General features: G+C 38.7%; 1 protein-coding gene across 7 annotated transcripts in view; it reads right to left on the bottom strand.

The window, feature by feature from the left end:
* Nucleotides 1–13,677, bottom strand: part of PDGFD (platelet derived growth factor D) — a 145,479-nt gene that overhangs the window by 12,655 nt on the left and 119,147 nt on the right. For all 7 annotated transcript variants that reach the window (XM_083821650.1, XM_083821653.1, XM_083821655.1 and 4 more), the window contains one exon: nt 2,023–2,237. In XM_083821650.1, coding sequence (XP_083677776.1) covers nt 2,023–2,237 — 215 coding nt within the window. The remainder of the gene's footprint in view (nt 1–2,022; nt 2,238–13,677) is intronic.

The following is a 13,677-nucleotide window of genomic DNA, read 5'->3' as shown; positions in this document are numbered from 1 at the left end:
TCTGCAGAATACTGTCACTTGCTTTTTTCCCACCATGCTAAACAAATGTTTCCCTGAAGCTCTTCACAGTGATTCACTACTCGACCTTTGGTCCAGTTTCCATCCCTCATTTCTCCCTCCTTCCCTCTCACGCACAGTGCTATATGAATAAATAGTTGAGACTGCTTGTCCCAATGCTTGCTGCTTTTCTAAACTGCATTTATAAGTAGTTTCACAAGTCTTCTGAAAACCCACGCAGCCTTCTATGCTGTTAGAATACTTTATCTCTTGCGTTATCTGTCATTTTTGCCACTCACTGTTCACCTCCTTCCGGACTGATCATACATGAAATAACACTTAATTCTCATACCGGGGACATCCACAGATAGTCACTCCTATGTAGCAAATTGTTCATCTCTTGCACCTCTTTGCTATTTATCTAATCCATGACTGATCTTGTCTGGTAGACTGTCAGCTCTCTGAAGGAGGTGCCAGGCCTTTTAGCATTCTTGTACAATGGTATGGTGCTGTATAAATACTTATTCATATGTAAGGCATTCTAGTTTCATTTTATCAGCTCACAGTCATCTAGGTGTTTTATACCTATTAATTTTTTTCCAATTAACTTTTCTACCACTGAGATAAAACTTTCTGCTCTGTAATTACCAGTGTCATCCCCTGCATCTTGCTTAAAATTAGATAAAATATTAACTATTCTCTAGTCCTAGGTGATGCAGAGTATGCCATATGCTGCAGCTAATTGTGAGAAAACTCTCTTACCTTGGAAAAGCGTAACCACACTGTTCACAGTGAGGAAAACAGTCTGACCTTCAGCAGCCTCCTGCTATTTCAGCCTTAGGCTCTCCCAAGTTAAAGCCATTATGAGCACACATTACCTCCAGATTAAAAGTCCATGAAGTTCACTTTCACTGAAGACTTAAGCCAAGTGGCAAATCAAGGCTCTTAAAAGAGATATGTGTCAGAAACTTAAGTCAGTATGGCATACAGCTACCTACTTTCAGACACTGAAAGAATAATAGCAAGTTTCCTGTATATGTTCACTTTGGTGAACATTGTTCCTGTCTGGTTTTGAAAATGCTGATTCAGAGGAGAGAATAAAAAATTATCTTTAATTCTCTTTCCTTGTTCACCCCAACAAGGGAAACTTGTTGTTCTGAATGGATTACAAATAAATATGATGGACTTTGTTCTCATGCAGAATTTTGCATGAAAAAACGCTGAGTGGGAAAAAAGCTAAGGCTGAAATATTCAGCTGCTTCCTATGGGTAATAAATCTGGAAGGGAAGAGAGTTTACCAGCAACTTAATTGTCATTTCCTAGCGTGATCATAAGTTTAAAAGATATAGTGTAAACCAAGAGGAAGCACAGTCAAATGCCTCAAGGAACATATCTCTGTGTTACTGAAAAAAATATTTTCGCTGCTATATAATTGTATTAGTCCTTCTTTGGGAAAATCAGTCCAATTTAAGCCAAGCTCACTAGGATGCTATGGTAGTATCCCTCTAGAGAGGTGGCAGAAGTTCCCTCCAATTTCTAAATTATCTTACCCATAAATACCTGTTAACACCCCTTCCTAACCCATATACAAACTCCTTCCACTCTGCTCATTCACCACCTCCAAATGTAAATCGCTGCACGGTTGTTTGTAACCACTGCTTGTTTGTGTACTGCTGCTTACTGCAGCATAAAGTGTGAAAGCTGCTCTGCAAGGCACCAAGCTGGTATCTAGCATGGACAGCAAGAGCAGTGCCACTGACTAAGGGATGCTCCACCCTCAGGCTACCTGAACCTGTCTGGAAGCCCAGGCAGAACCTTCATTTTAGGAATAACACTGATCACAGTGAGCATTCACTTAAATATCCTACTTCACTACCATCAGCAATTTTTGCTCATCTTCACACTGGAGACGCAACATGATAAATAACATGGCAGCACACATAGGTCTGAGAAAAGCTTTCAGAATTCACATAAGCAATAAATAAACAAAAGAGGTACCCAAGAAAAGAAAAAGAGTAAAAATACCTCATGATATTTTTTCACTGTTTTCCCTGACACACATGTGCAGGATTTCCAGTTCGAAGTCCCACAGCCACAATTTCCTCCGCAGCGCTGGACGAGGAGGCAGCGAGGGAAGAAAACTACATTTGTCAGCTTCAGTTCCTCCCTTAAATTGACAGAGTAGTTTCTTGGAGTGCAGCTGTAACGTTTCACATCATCATTCAGCCTGTCCAGGTCAACTGCAATGCAAAAGAGAGTTCATTAGTAGGGACTGAATGAGACATCCCCCCCCCCCGCCCCAGTTCATACTGCTCCCTGGGAAGCCAACAACACCAGGTGATGTGGCACTGGTTGGAAAATACGTGAAGTACAGCAGTGATTTCTGACCAGATAAGCATAAACACACCCATTTTAAGTCATTACAGGTGGTCATTCCTGCTCTCATCCTGCCCACACCGACTCCCAAAGTAGGGCTCACACAGACTCTAAAGGTGATGAGAAAGCTTGTAATAAAATATTGGCTTGAAAGCTCAAGACTGGTTATTTTATTTGCTCTGCCACCTATCTGCTGAAACTTTGGGTGAGAGATTCCACCTCCACCACTCTCTTCCCTCCCTGATTATAACTTACTTATTGAGATGATGTTATTTTTTATTTTGGGCACAATTTTTTGCCCAACTGTAGGTATACAAAAGGCAAACACTTTAAACAAGGCTCTTCCTGTGGCCAGTAGAGAAATGTCTTTGTAGAGTGATTCATCTCTTCCTCAAAAGGGTCTCTAAAACAGGTGGCACCCCTTGCTTTCCTGAATTGCCTGTCTGTATCATTTGTGGATAGAGGCTAGATACCTCGCTTTTAGATGCCTAAATCAATCTAAACAATATTAATTTCAGCCTTTAAGTGCTGTTATAATAGGCATACAAATAGATACAATTAAAACTAATGAGCTTCATTGAATGCCAATAGTTGGTTGATGTTTAAAATGCCTGGTGTCTCTGTGAGATGTATCATGGAAACAAGTAGTAAAGCCAACCATAAAAATGACTTATAGACAATCAACTGTGAGTTTAAGTGCTGTTTCTAGCTTTATCTTGCAAAGCTAAAATAAAACTCAAAAAACTTCTATAAACCCATTTTCCACAATTGTGATGCAGTTAAAAGTAACAAATTCAATTAATTTTATTTCTATAGAAGTTTCCTGATTTCTGTTTCCATCCTTTTCTACTTTCACCTTTTCTTTAGGTTTCTATTCAGCAACTACCTGTTCAAAATCTTAATAATTCATTCAAAATTGGAAGATGTGTGAACCTGTGTTAAGAAGTGAGATCCTCTGGACTGAATCTAAGAGCAAGAAAGAAAATTAAAATGCGTTTTGAACTGATGGAGCTTGAAAGCTGAAGAATTCATCTTTCTTTTATTGAAATCTTAAAATTTCAGGAAAAAATAGAAAACTGAAAATCAGAAACACTTTCTCACTGACAGATCACTCATTTTTTTTATCAGTGATAAATCACTAAGTAAATTACAATCAGACGATAAATTAATGTGAACAAATAAAAATAACAAAATGACTGGAGGGTACAGAAAACAAAAAATAATCCCCTCCCACTCCAGACAGTATTTGCTAACAGGTATATCAACAGGAAAACAGGAATGGTTTAAATGAGAACTGAGATAACAGTATAGTGTTTGTGAACATATCAGATTTTCACAGGCATGTTTAATAGCTCAACACCATCTCTGGAACTGAGCTCACCTATGCTTGTGCTGTGCTATAAACATGTGAAAACCTCCAGAAAAGTCAGGAGCACTACTGCACTTCATTTTGTCTGTGACTCAGCCCTTGTCACAAAGTAAATTGTGGAAAAAGCTGTGATTTGTAAATATCATCCACCTTTACATTCTGGCCTTGAGATACTCATTGGTTCATGGCAGATATGCAAGAGGCAAGGGTACATAAATGTCATGAGTACTGTTACACAAAATCATAGCAACTTCAGTTTTCTGGCAAGGTGTTATCTCAGTCAAAGGGAATTTAGCAAATAAATTGTGATTTTATAGCAGTTGTGATACATCTCGCCATGAAATCTCAGTGGTTCTGTCCAGAGAGCTAGCATCTCTCCAAAAGAGGTATAGATCATCCTCCTGATATAAGCACAAAATCAATGGGGCTGCTGGTATACTCATGCACTGAGAGAAAAATACATCCCAAATGTCCACAGTCAGGACTTAAAAGACCAGGGAATATTGATTTTTTTTGTTTTAACAGATGATATTTTGTTCTCCACTGTCATTCTTCAAAGCCACCCCTTCTCACTGCAGCCTCTCAGGCTAATTCTTCTCACAGGAAAGTGTTTCCCCCTCCTCTAAACGTTCTCACCAGGACCTCTGCCATCAACTTTGCTGACTGATAAAGCAAAGGAGTATCTGGCTAATATTCATTTCAACAGATTGGCATGAAGGGAAAAATAATCAAAAGAAAAAGAGAGCAGAAAATATTCTGCCTTGATGATTAATTAGATTTCTTGAGGGGAATGCCCAGGCCATCCACATTCTGCCCTGCAGCAATCCAGGGGAACGGATATCGATACAAGCAGGCTCCTACCAGGACAGGCTGGCCGTGGACGGGGATGGCATTATGTCAATGGTGCATCTCTAGACTGAGAAGAAAATGCTCAAAGGTTTAATTCAGACCTTGATTGCAATGCCTCCCACTGAGGTAACACAGCAAACAAGGCTTCTGGCAACAACCTGGTCATTAAGGAGGGCCCATACCCAGGTGACGTGAACCAGCATCTCTGTCCAGGCGAAGATGTCCAGGGGACAGAACAAAATGTGCTCTATCACAGACTAAATTTCCCCTGAGGCTCAACAGTTCTTATTCGTGCATTGAGCTGATACCTATTATCACTGCTGTGTTATCAGCACAGGAATGAGTCTTTGCAAAGGGACTGGCAGAGAGAGACAGCACCAGCATTTCAAGGACCAGGGTGGGGTCCTTCCTGCAGAGACAGTGTCGCATGTATTAGTTCCAGTACTCAAGCTGCTCGATTTAAATGGCAAGGGTGACCTGGCAGAGGGCTTTCTCTGGAGGAAAGGCTTTACTCACTAGCCCTCAAAAGCCTAGTTTTGATGACTTTCAGAAGTCTTTGCAGGATCTCTCAGACTGTAGCTGAGTCAGTACTGTGGAGAGCTGTTGACTTGCTCAAAGCATAGGAGGGAATAACCAGATAATTAGGATAACTTGCTTTATGCAATATGAAAAGCTCAGCTGTTTTTGATGAGGGCTCAAGGCTTTCATCAGATGCATTTTTCAGGAATTCTGAAATCAATCAATGGAAAAAAAAATAGTGTATTTTTCCATGTTGAATTATTTTTGAAAAATATACAGGAAATTTTCCAATACAACTGCATGAATTCTCCTTAGTTTCATATTCATAGAATTCTAATAATGACTTGACAGTAGTTCTCAGGACCCCCAATTTCAGAGTTTTCATTTAAGATGTGAATTGTGAGCTTTGGCATATCACAACTCAAGTATCAGAGTCTAGATTGAAACTGACAAATTCCGTAGTGGAAAGGTCTTATTTTAGTGATGCTGAAATTACAAAAATAACTGCAAGCAGAGAAGGAAAGATTAGCTAACAGGTTTAAGAGATACACAAGTAATCCTCTACAAAAAAATTGTCTGGAGGTAAACACGTTCTTTTCGACTCTGCTCTAGTGAAACCCAATGCTTGGTGGGACAAGGAAAGTGTGCAACACCTCTGAACAATGTGTACAGTACTCTAGTAGTATCCTGCTGACACCCAAGAAGAGTTCCTATTGCCTAATTAGCTTTAGAGCATGGTTTGCAACCCCTATAACAAAAGAACATATTTTTTCTCTGAATAACTCTGCTGAAAGCTTCAATATGCATTTTTTTCCCTGTCTTGGGATTGTTTTACTGTCTGGAGCCAGTCTATTCCCTCATCCATATAACAATGAGATTTTACAGTACAGTCAGTTTCATGCATCTCTTCACTGCTGTGACTAAAACGTAACCGAGCCTTGGTGTGATTGGTGTGAAATCCTGCTGCTTTACTTATCAAGGACTGAAACCACTGGAGTCCTTAATTTAAAACTAGAACTAAAAGGTTCTGTAGACTGGATGCAAATAACTTCAAAGTATTATTACAGAATGTCTGCATCAGAGATTCAATTTAAAGGCAAGGCAGACATAAAAAGATTTACTGGAGCAGCAAGCTGGATACTTGGGGTACAATGTTTGCTCCTTCTTCCCTCTTAAATCCTACACTTAAATCCATCCTCATTTTTCAATAGCACTAAGGCATCTGCTTACCTTTAAACATTGATCTTAATCAGAAGTGACCACTGAAATCAGGGACTGCAGCTAATACCATGCCTTGTTTAGAAGCACAGCCTTCAAGATTGGACAGGAGAGAAACCCCGTGCTGCTGGTCACTGATTTTGTTTAAAAAGACAGTCTGCTAGGATTTATTTTAATACTGTATCTGTTCCAAATTCATACATGGCTGTTACATTTTCATATTGGAACATTTTATACTTTTTTTTCATGCATCAGCTACAGACTAGAGCTGAGGTGTAAGAGATGGTATCTACCTCACTCACAGTCCTGTACCATATGTCAAGGCCATCTACAAGACAAGGAGGATTCGAGCAATTGCAGACCAGTCAGGCTAACCATAGTAAAATGAAGGAGTAAATCCTTTTGGAGACAATGTTCAGGCACATGAAAGATAAGAGGTTGACTGGAAATTGCCAGCACAGATTTACAAAGGGCAAAATGTGAGTGACCAATCTGAGAACCTGTTGCGATGAGATGACTTGCTGGTGGAGGGGGAAGCAGCAGATGCTGCCTACCCTGACCTTAGGATTGTTTTTGACACAGTAATCCACAGTATCCTTGCAGCCAAACTGCTGAGATACAATGGGATATGTGGACTACAAATTGGGCAGATATTAGAAAGATAAGGGGGCTTGCACAAAGTGGTCAGCAATTCTAGGTACAACTGGTGGCTGGTTGCTAGTGGTGTTCCCAAGGGTTAATGCCAAAGCCAATACTGCTAAAGATTTTCATTAATGACCTGAGGAACAGAATGGTGTGAACCCTCAGCAAGTTTGTCAGTGAAACCAAACTGTGGAAAGTTGTCCGCATGAAGTGGGGCTGCCTTTCAGAAAGACCTTGGCAGGCTGGAGAAATGCGCTGGCAAGAACCACATAAGGTTCAGTGATGACAAATGGAAATTCCCAGACCTGACTTGGAATAATCCAATGCATTAGTCCAGACTGGGGACATACTAGATAAGTAGCAGCACTTCAGAAGAAGACGGCATCGTGGTAGGCAGCAGGCTGAACATGAATCAACTGTTTGCTCTTGTAGAAATAGAGGTTGAATGCTGAGCTGCATTAGGAGAAACATAGATGTCAGGTGAATGTTCCCCTTCATTCAGCTTTTGTGAGGCTGTATCTGGAGTACTGTGTCCAGTTTTGAGCCTCATTCAGCAAAAGGGAAGGATCAACAAACTAGGAGTATAGTGAAGGATGACCAGGATGGTTAAGGAGGGGATCCACAACAGCCACAGTGACGCTGAGGGAACTGGATTTATTTAGTCTGGAGAGAAGACTACAGGACGTTGTAATAATTGTCTCCAGCTGTCTAAAAGGAGCTATGGAGAGGATGGAGCCAGACTCTTCTTGGACGTGCACAGCAAAAAGACAAGGAGCAAAAATCACAAGTTGTAGCAAGGGACGTCTAAAGAAATACTAATCACCATAAGGGTGATTGAACACTGGGACAAATTATCCAAAACATTGTGGAATTGTCCTAGTTGGAAATATGCATAACTTAACTAGAGAAGGCCCTAAGTAACCTGTTCTAAATTTGAAGTTGGTCCTGCTCTGGGCAGAGTTTTGGATGAGCTGATCCACAGAGTGCCCTTGTATCCAAAATTGTTCTGTTAATCTATGATTAATATTAAACTGCCAAGATGGCTATATGTTTGCTGTTTTTCCTGAAAAGGTATCGACATCATCAACTATATGGACAGATATGGTTTAAAAAGTCTGATTATTGCCTGTTGTGAAGGCAATATGGATCTGTGGAACTGGATTTTGGGATGACATTCATCACCAGACTATGTTGACGATAGGCCAACATTAAACACCATCAGTATGCAGAGAGAGTATAAGGCTTAGAACTTCAAAGACGTTAAATGCCTAACTCTCATTGAAGGGATTTACCCACATTATACAGGAAACTGGTGCAGAGACTGCCCAGCTCCCTGACTATTCTCCCCTTCAGAAATCTACGTCACCTTGGGCCTCTTGCCAAAGGCAAGCAACCCACTGCCAATCCTGCTGAAATTTCTAACACTTGTACTCTTTTTGGCAGCTAAAGAGACATATGCATGCAAAAGACCTGCACTCGTTACTTTCCCCTGCTCATGTTTTGTGCATCAGCAAGTGATGGAACTGCAGCATGGTATGAGCACTGTGTGCCATGCACGGGTCCAAAGCTCAGTTCTAGCTGACTCTCATCCCCCTTCATGTGTGATTTAGAGTTTGTAACAAAGGTTGTGCTGCTGTTTTTATTCTGACTCTTGACATTTAAAAATTCCTCCTATACATTATGGACTTTCTCAGAGACCTATGAATGTATTGCACCCCTTATCCCCAGAATTTGTACTTCTGTGTATGTCAGAGCTGTGTCAGGTAGTGCAGAAATATTGCACAAGTGGTCAAAGAAATTCAGAGCAGTGCTGCAGCTGACTGCAGTCATGGTGTGCTTCAGCCTGAGTTGGAAAATTCAGTCCCGTACATACAGTAAAGAGTTAAATCTTCCACTGATCAAATTACCAAAATACATCAACACCGATGAAATTCTTCTCCATACCAAGTGTTGATCAAACCCTGTGGCTTTTAGTCTTCAGCACATATGGTTAAAGGCAATCAGTGCTCCCCTGTACATGCTTAATGAATCACAATAAGCACTATGTTAAATATACCTGAAAACTTTGGGAGATGCCCAAGTCTTTTTTGTGGGAACTAGGGAAAAGATGCTGTGATTTGGATTTACTACAGAACCACAATGCCAAGATGAATCTACTTGATACGGCAACTATTATTTTAGAAGAATGAGAGAGCAGAATTTCAGTGGGATTATAACTGTCTGCATGAAACAATGTTCACAATATATAGGCTTATTATAGACTAGCAAACCAATTATCAGCTGCGGTATGGGTCAAGTAGCAAAATCAGGCCAAACCAATGTCGTAAATGGACATAGCTTCATTGAAATCAATGGAACTGAACAGCTTATTCCAGTGATAAATAATATGCTGCAAGTTTCACTAGCTTTTTTAAAAAAGGGCTTAATAAGAAAAGCTTTCACTGCAGTGGCCAACAGTAATGCCATGTAAAGCATGAGGGAAAATCTCATTTGAGATTAAGACTATGAAATGAATGAGTGTGTGCCATTTGCATGTAACAGATAAAGTGTTTCCTAACTGAGGAAGAGAGGAAGAAGTATACTGTTTTTTTAAGCACAGGGAATACTTTATATTAGCAGCTACTTGAGAAGGTATTCCATCTAGTCAGAATATTCACATGTGCCATGAATGAGCATGCATTCAGAATTTGTGATGCCTGCACTCCCTGTCTGGTGCACTGAAACTTGCTGGCAGCCGTCCCAGAACCTTTCAAGGAAGAGTACATGGATGTCTGCAGTAATTTATTGGCCACTGTTTGCAAACCCCTGAGAAATGACATTCCTGGGTTCAAATTTTGTTTAACTTCTTGCTAGAGCATTGTAAACAGTAATAATTAAAAGGTATTGTTAAGTACATGGTGCTACTTGCTTGATATACAGGGAACCTGTATGGCAGTGGATGGCAGCAACATTCTGATAAGACTTGTGGTCTCACCTTGCTATTCCCCTTCTAGGGAGCAGTTTGGCTATGCTAGCAAGTGTTTATTTATTTAACTTGTAAAGCTGTCATTGCAGACAGATGTTATTACAAGAATGTCCCACCTGATTAATTTCTTCTGATAGCCAAAGGCTTCCTGCATACTGTTTCTCAAAAAGAAAATGATCTCAGAGGCATGTGTAGTCTTGCTCATTACCAGAATGTATCCACAGATGTTCCTGTTTCCTAGGTCTATTTATTAAAAAAAGAAAAAACACATTTATTTCTAAAGATGACCCCTTTCTTTATGTAACATCCCCTAGACATTTGGATCTAATTCTATGATGAGAAACTGAACTTTTTCTTTCTCTTTTCCTTCTTCCTAGATTTTTAAACACAGGTCATTTCACAGGCAGAGGTCTTTTTCTTTCTTTCTTTTTCTTTTTCTTTTTCTTTCTTTTTCTTTTTCTTTTTCTTTTTCTTTTTCTTTTTCTTTTTCTTTTTCTTTTTCTTTTTCTTTTTCTTTTTCTTTTTCTTTTTCTTTTTCTTTTTCTTTTTCTTTTTCTTTTTCTTTTTCTTTTTCTTTTTCTTTTTTTTTCTTTTTCTTTTTCTTTTTCTTTTTCTTTTTCTTTTTCTTTTTCTCTTTTTCTTTTTCTTTTTCTTTTTCTTTTTCTTTTTCTTTTTCTTTTTCTTTTTCTTTTTCTTTTTCTTTTTCTTTTTCTTTTTCTTTTTCTTTTCCTTTTCCTTTTCCTTTTCCTTTTCCTTTTCCTTTTCCTTTTCCTTTTCCTTTTCCTTTTTTCTTTTTCTTTTTCTTTTTCTTTTTTTAACTTCTAAAGCATTTTTAATGAGATATAAAACTTCAGAGTGAATAACAAAAGATAAATGCAAACAAGCATGTGGCAAAAGTTAAATGATGTTTAACTGATAGTTGGAACTGTTTACAGCAGCATGTCTGAGGAGCTCTTCTAGTAGTATCAAGAAGATACACTGATGCTTTCAAAAAAACCAAACTGTTGGATGAACAAATTTCCTTCAAACACTTCTAAATGTTCCTTATGATTCCCTGAAAGAACAGAGACCTATTTGTCTAGAAGTTCAACACAATTGCAGAGTATGGCCATTTTCTTTTTTATATGTGCTGGTGTTCTTGCTAAGAACAGTATAAAATAACCCAATAGCTAGTGACAGCCTTTTAGAGAAGTTTTGTATTTGTAACAGCCAAATTACTATGACACTGGGGTCAGCTACAACATATTACAGCAAAGCAAAAGGAATTACTTTAAAAGATATACTTTATTTGGTATGACCTGCTTTTTCCTGAGAGTCTAGGATGAGCCTAAGGCTGAATATTCATACTTTCAGAGTTTCTAAAATGCATCAGTGACGAGCAAACCTTTTTGAGTACAGTTAAAACTGCTGCAAAGCTTTTTGAAACCTCTACTTGTCCTATTTTCATGTAGAAGGTGTACACTGTAGTTTATAGCTTATACAAGACCTCTCATGTAAGGATTTTGAAAACGCAAGTGTGTATCTTCCCCTTTCTTTTCTGCCTTTTTATTCTAGTCTAGGTATCACTGTGATTCTATACTTAACTTCTATACTAGCGTGTTAGTCACTCCATTGACTAACAGAAAACTTCACTGAACATATGTAGGATTACATTTCAAACTTTATGTGGTTATTAACAAGACACATCTGATAACAGTATCCCACCTGAGTGGCGTAATTAGAATGCAACACATTTAACTCAATAGAGTTGTATCAGTGTTGTAGAGGTGTGAGATCAGATATTGTAGATGGAATAGAGTTATCATATATATAAAGATAAATTTAATCAACAAAGCCTTCACCTTTCAGGTTGTTGCAGGAGGAATCCAGGGAAGGACTGGTCTTATCAATGTCTATAAATGCATGAATGAAGTAAAGATGGAGCCAGAGTCTTCTTTGAAAGGACAAGAGGTATTGGATAAATTGCAACATAGGAAAATCTACTTAAACATTGAAAAAAACAATCAAACAAACACTACTTTTGTTGTTGTTGTTGTTGTTCTGAGGGTGGTCAGACACTGCCACAGGTTGTGGAGTCTCTATCCTTGGAGATATTCAAAACTCTAGTGGACGTGATCCCGAGCAACTTGCTGCAGATGGCCCTGCCTTGAACAGGGAGGTTGGATTAGGCAATCTCTTGAGGTGCTTTCCCACTTCATCTAATCCATGAGTCAGTAAATTTAAGCTTTGCTAAAACACTGTGCTTGTTTCCTTAACTGTGATCCTTATCTTTGTGAATTATTGATTGCCAAATTAAGAAAAAAATACCATTTAAATGTCCTTATTATATATCTCTGTTATCAGAACTGATATTCAGCAACACTGCCTCTTAAACTCAATTTTCTGGCACAATTTGGTATGGGCAGAGAGTCGGATAGGAGTGAGAACATTACCAATTTATTTATATCATTTATTTGACATGTTCTGAAAATATTGTGAAAGGTAGGCAGAGATTACATGAAATTGTTCTAATCTACTTCACAGCTGTTCTAACTAAGGATAAAGAATAAAACCCAGCTTCCAAAGCTGGAAGTAGAAACAGCTATCTGAAATAAATAATGATATAATCTACTGCTGTCTTTACTGCAAGGTTATCTGAGTGCCTATAAACATTCCTCAGAGATCCACAGTGTCTGTGTTTAAAATCCACCAAGCATTTCTAATTTAAAGACTTGTTAAAGCTATTCCCTACTCCTGACATCATCCAAGAACAAGTCTTTAATCTTGTCAGAAGTTTATGACAAAAGACAAATTCTTAACTGTTTTTTTTTAAAGATTTGATTGTGTTGAGGTACTTTTGTCCAGAGGGCTGCTAATATTTAGGGAATTTGGCCTTTAGTTTGAAGACAAAAGAAAAACTGTTGTGAAACTTTTTTTTCCTTTTATTTTTTTTCCCCTGGTGTTTATTACTGTAGTTAAACCAAAAATGAATAAATAAATAAATAGAACAAAATCTTAAATAAATAAACCAAAAACATTAAAACAATAATGAAGAAACCCTTATACACCTGAATTTTCTGAGCACTAACAGAAAATCAAACTGATGTCTATAGCCTACGTGATCAGCCTACATAAGCATCAGATGCTATTTTCTATATATGTTGTCACGTATACATACGGGGTACAAGGCCAAATATGCTCTGAGGATCAAACATTTGGAGAGCAGAAACAGTACAAGATCCAGGTTTCTAACCACCTTCATTAAAATCAAAACAGTCATTTTATTTCTGTGGTATGCATGTCTATCAGTGCTGATTCCAGCCTGGATAGGATACATACTTTTCATGTTTTACAGACCCCTAAAAGAGATCAAACTGATCTCTGATGCTGTTGCAGTCAGGTGATCTTTTCACAAAAGATGGAGTGTTGTGGTTGCCTGAAATTTTTGATGTGCTAAAATGGAGTGAAGTAAAGAGGGACAGCTTTCTTTAGATGGGTGCTCAGGGCTTTTCACAGATTTCTTTAAGTGCTGAACCAAAAAACAGAGATAGTCAACACATTTTGGAAACCGCAGCCCAAGCTGGCTGCGTAACTACTAATATACTGTATGTTCCTGCAGTCATTCTCCTGCACCAAGGTCAAAAGGCATGGGAGAGCCCACCTCTCTGCCACTAGCCTCTTGCACTCCAAGACAGGATGGCCACATGTACACTGACCACTGCTAATGTCATTCTACCTCTGCCAACTCATGCCCACCAATGAC

The sequence above is a fragment of the Anser anser genome (assembly GCF_964211835.1).
Source record: "Anser anser genome assembly, chromosome: 1".
Taxonomy (NCBI): domain Eukaryota; kingdom Metazoa; phylum Chordata; class Aves; order Anseriformes; family Anatidae; genus Anser; species Anser anser.
The sequence above is the reverse complement of the archived record's forward strand: the minus strand, read 5'-3'. Positions and strand labels throughout refer to the sequence as shown.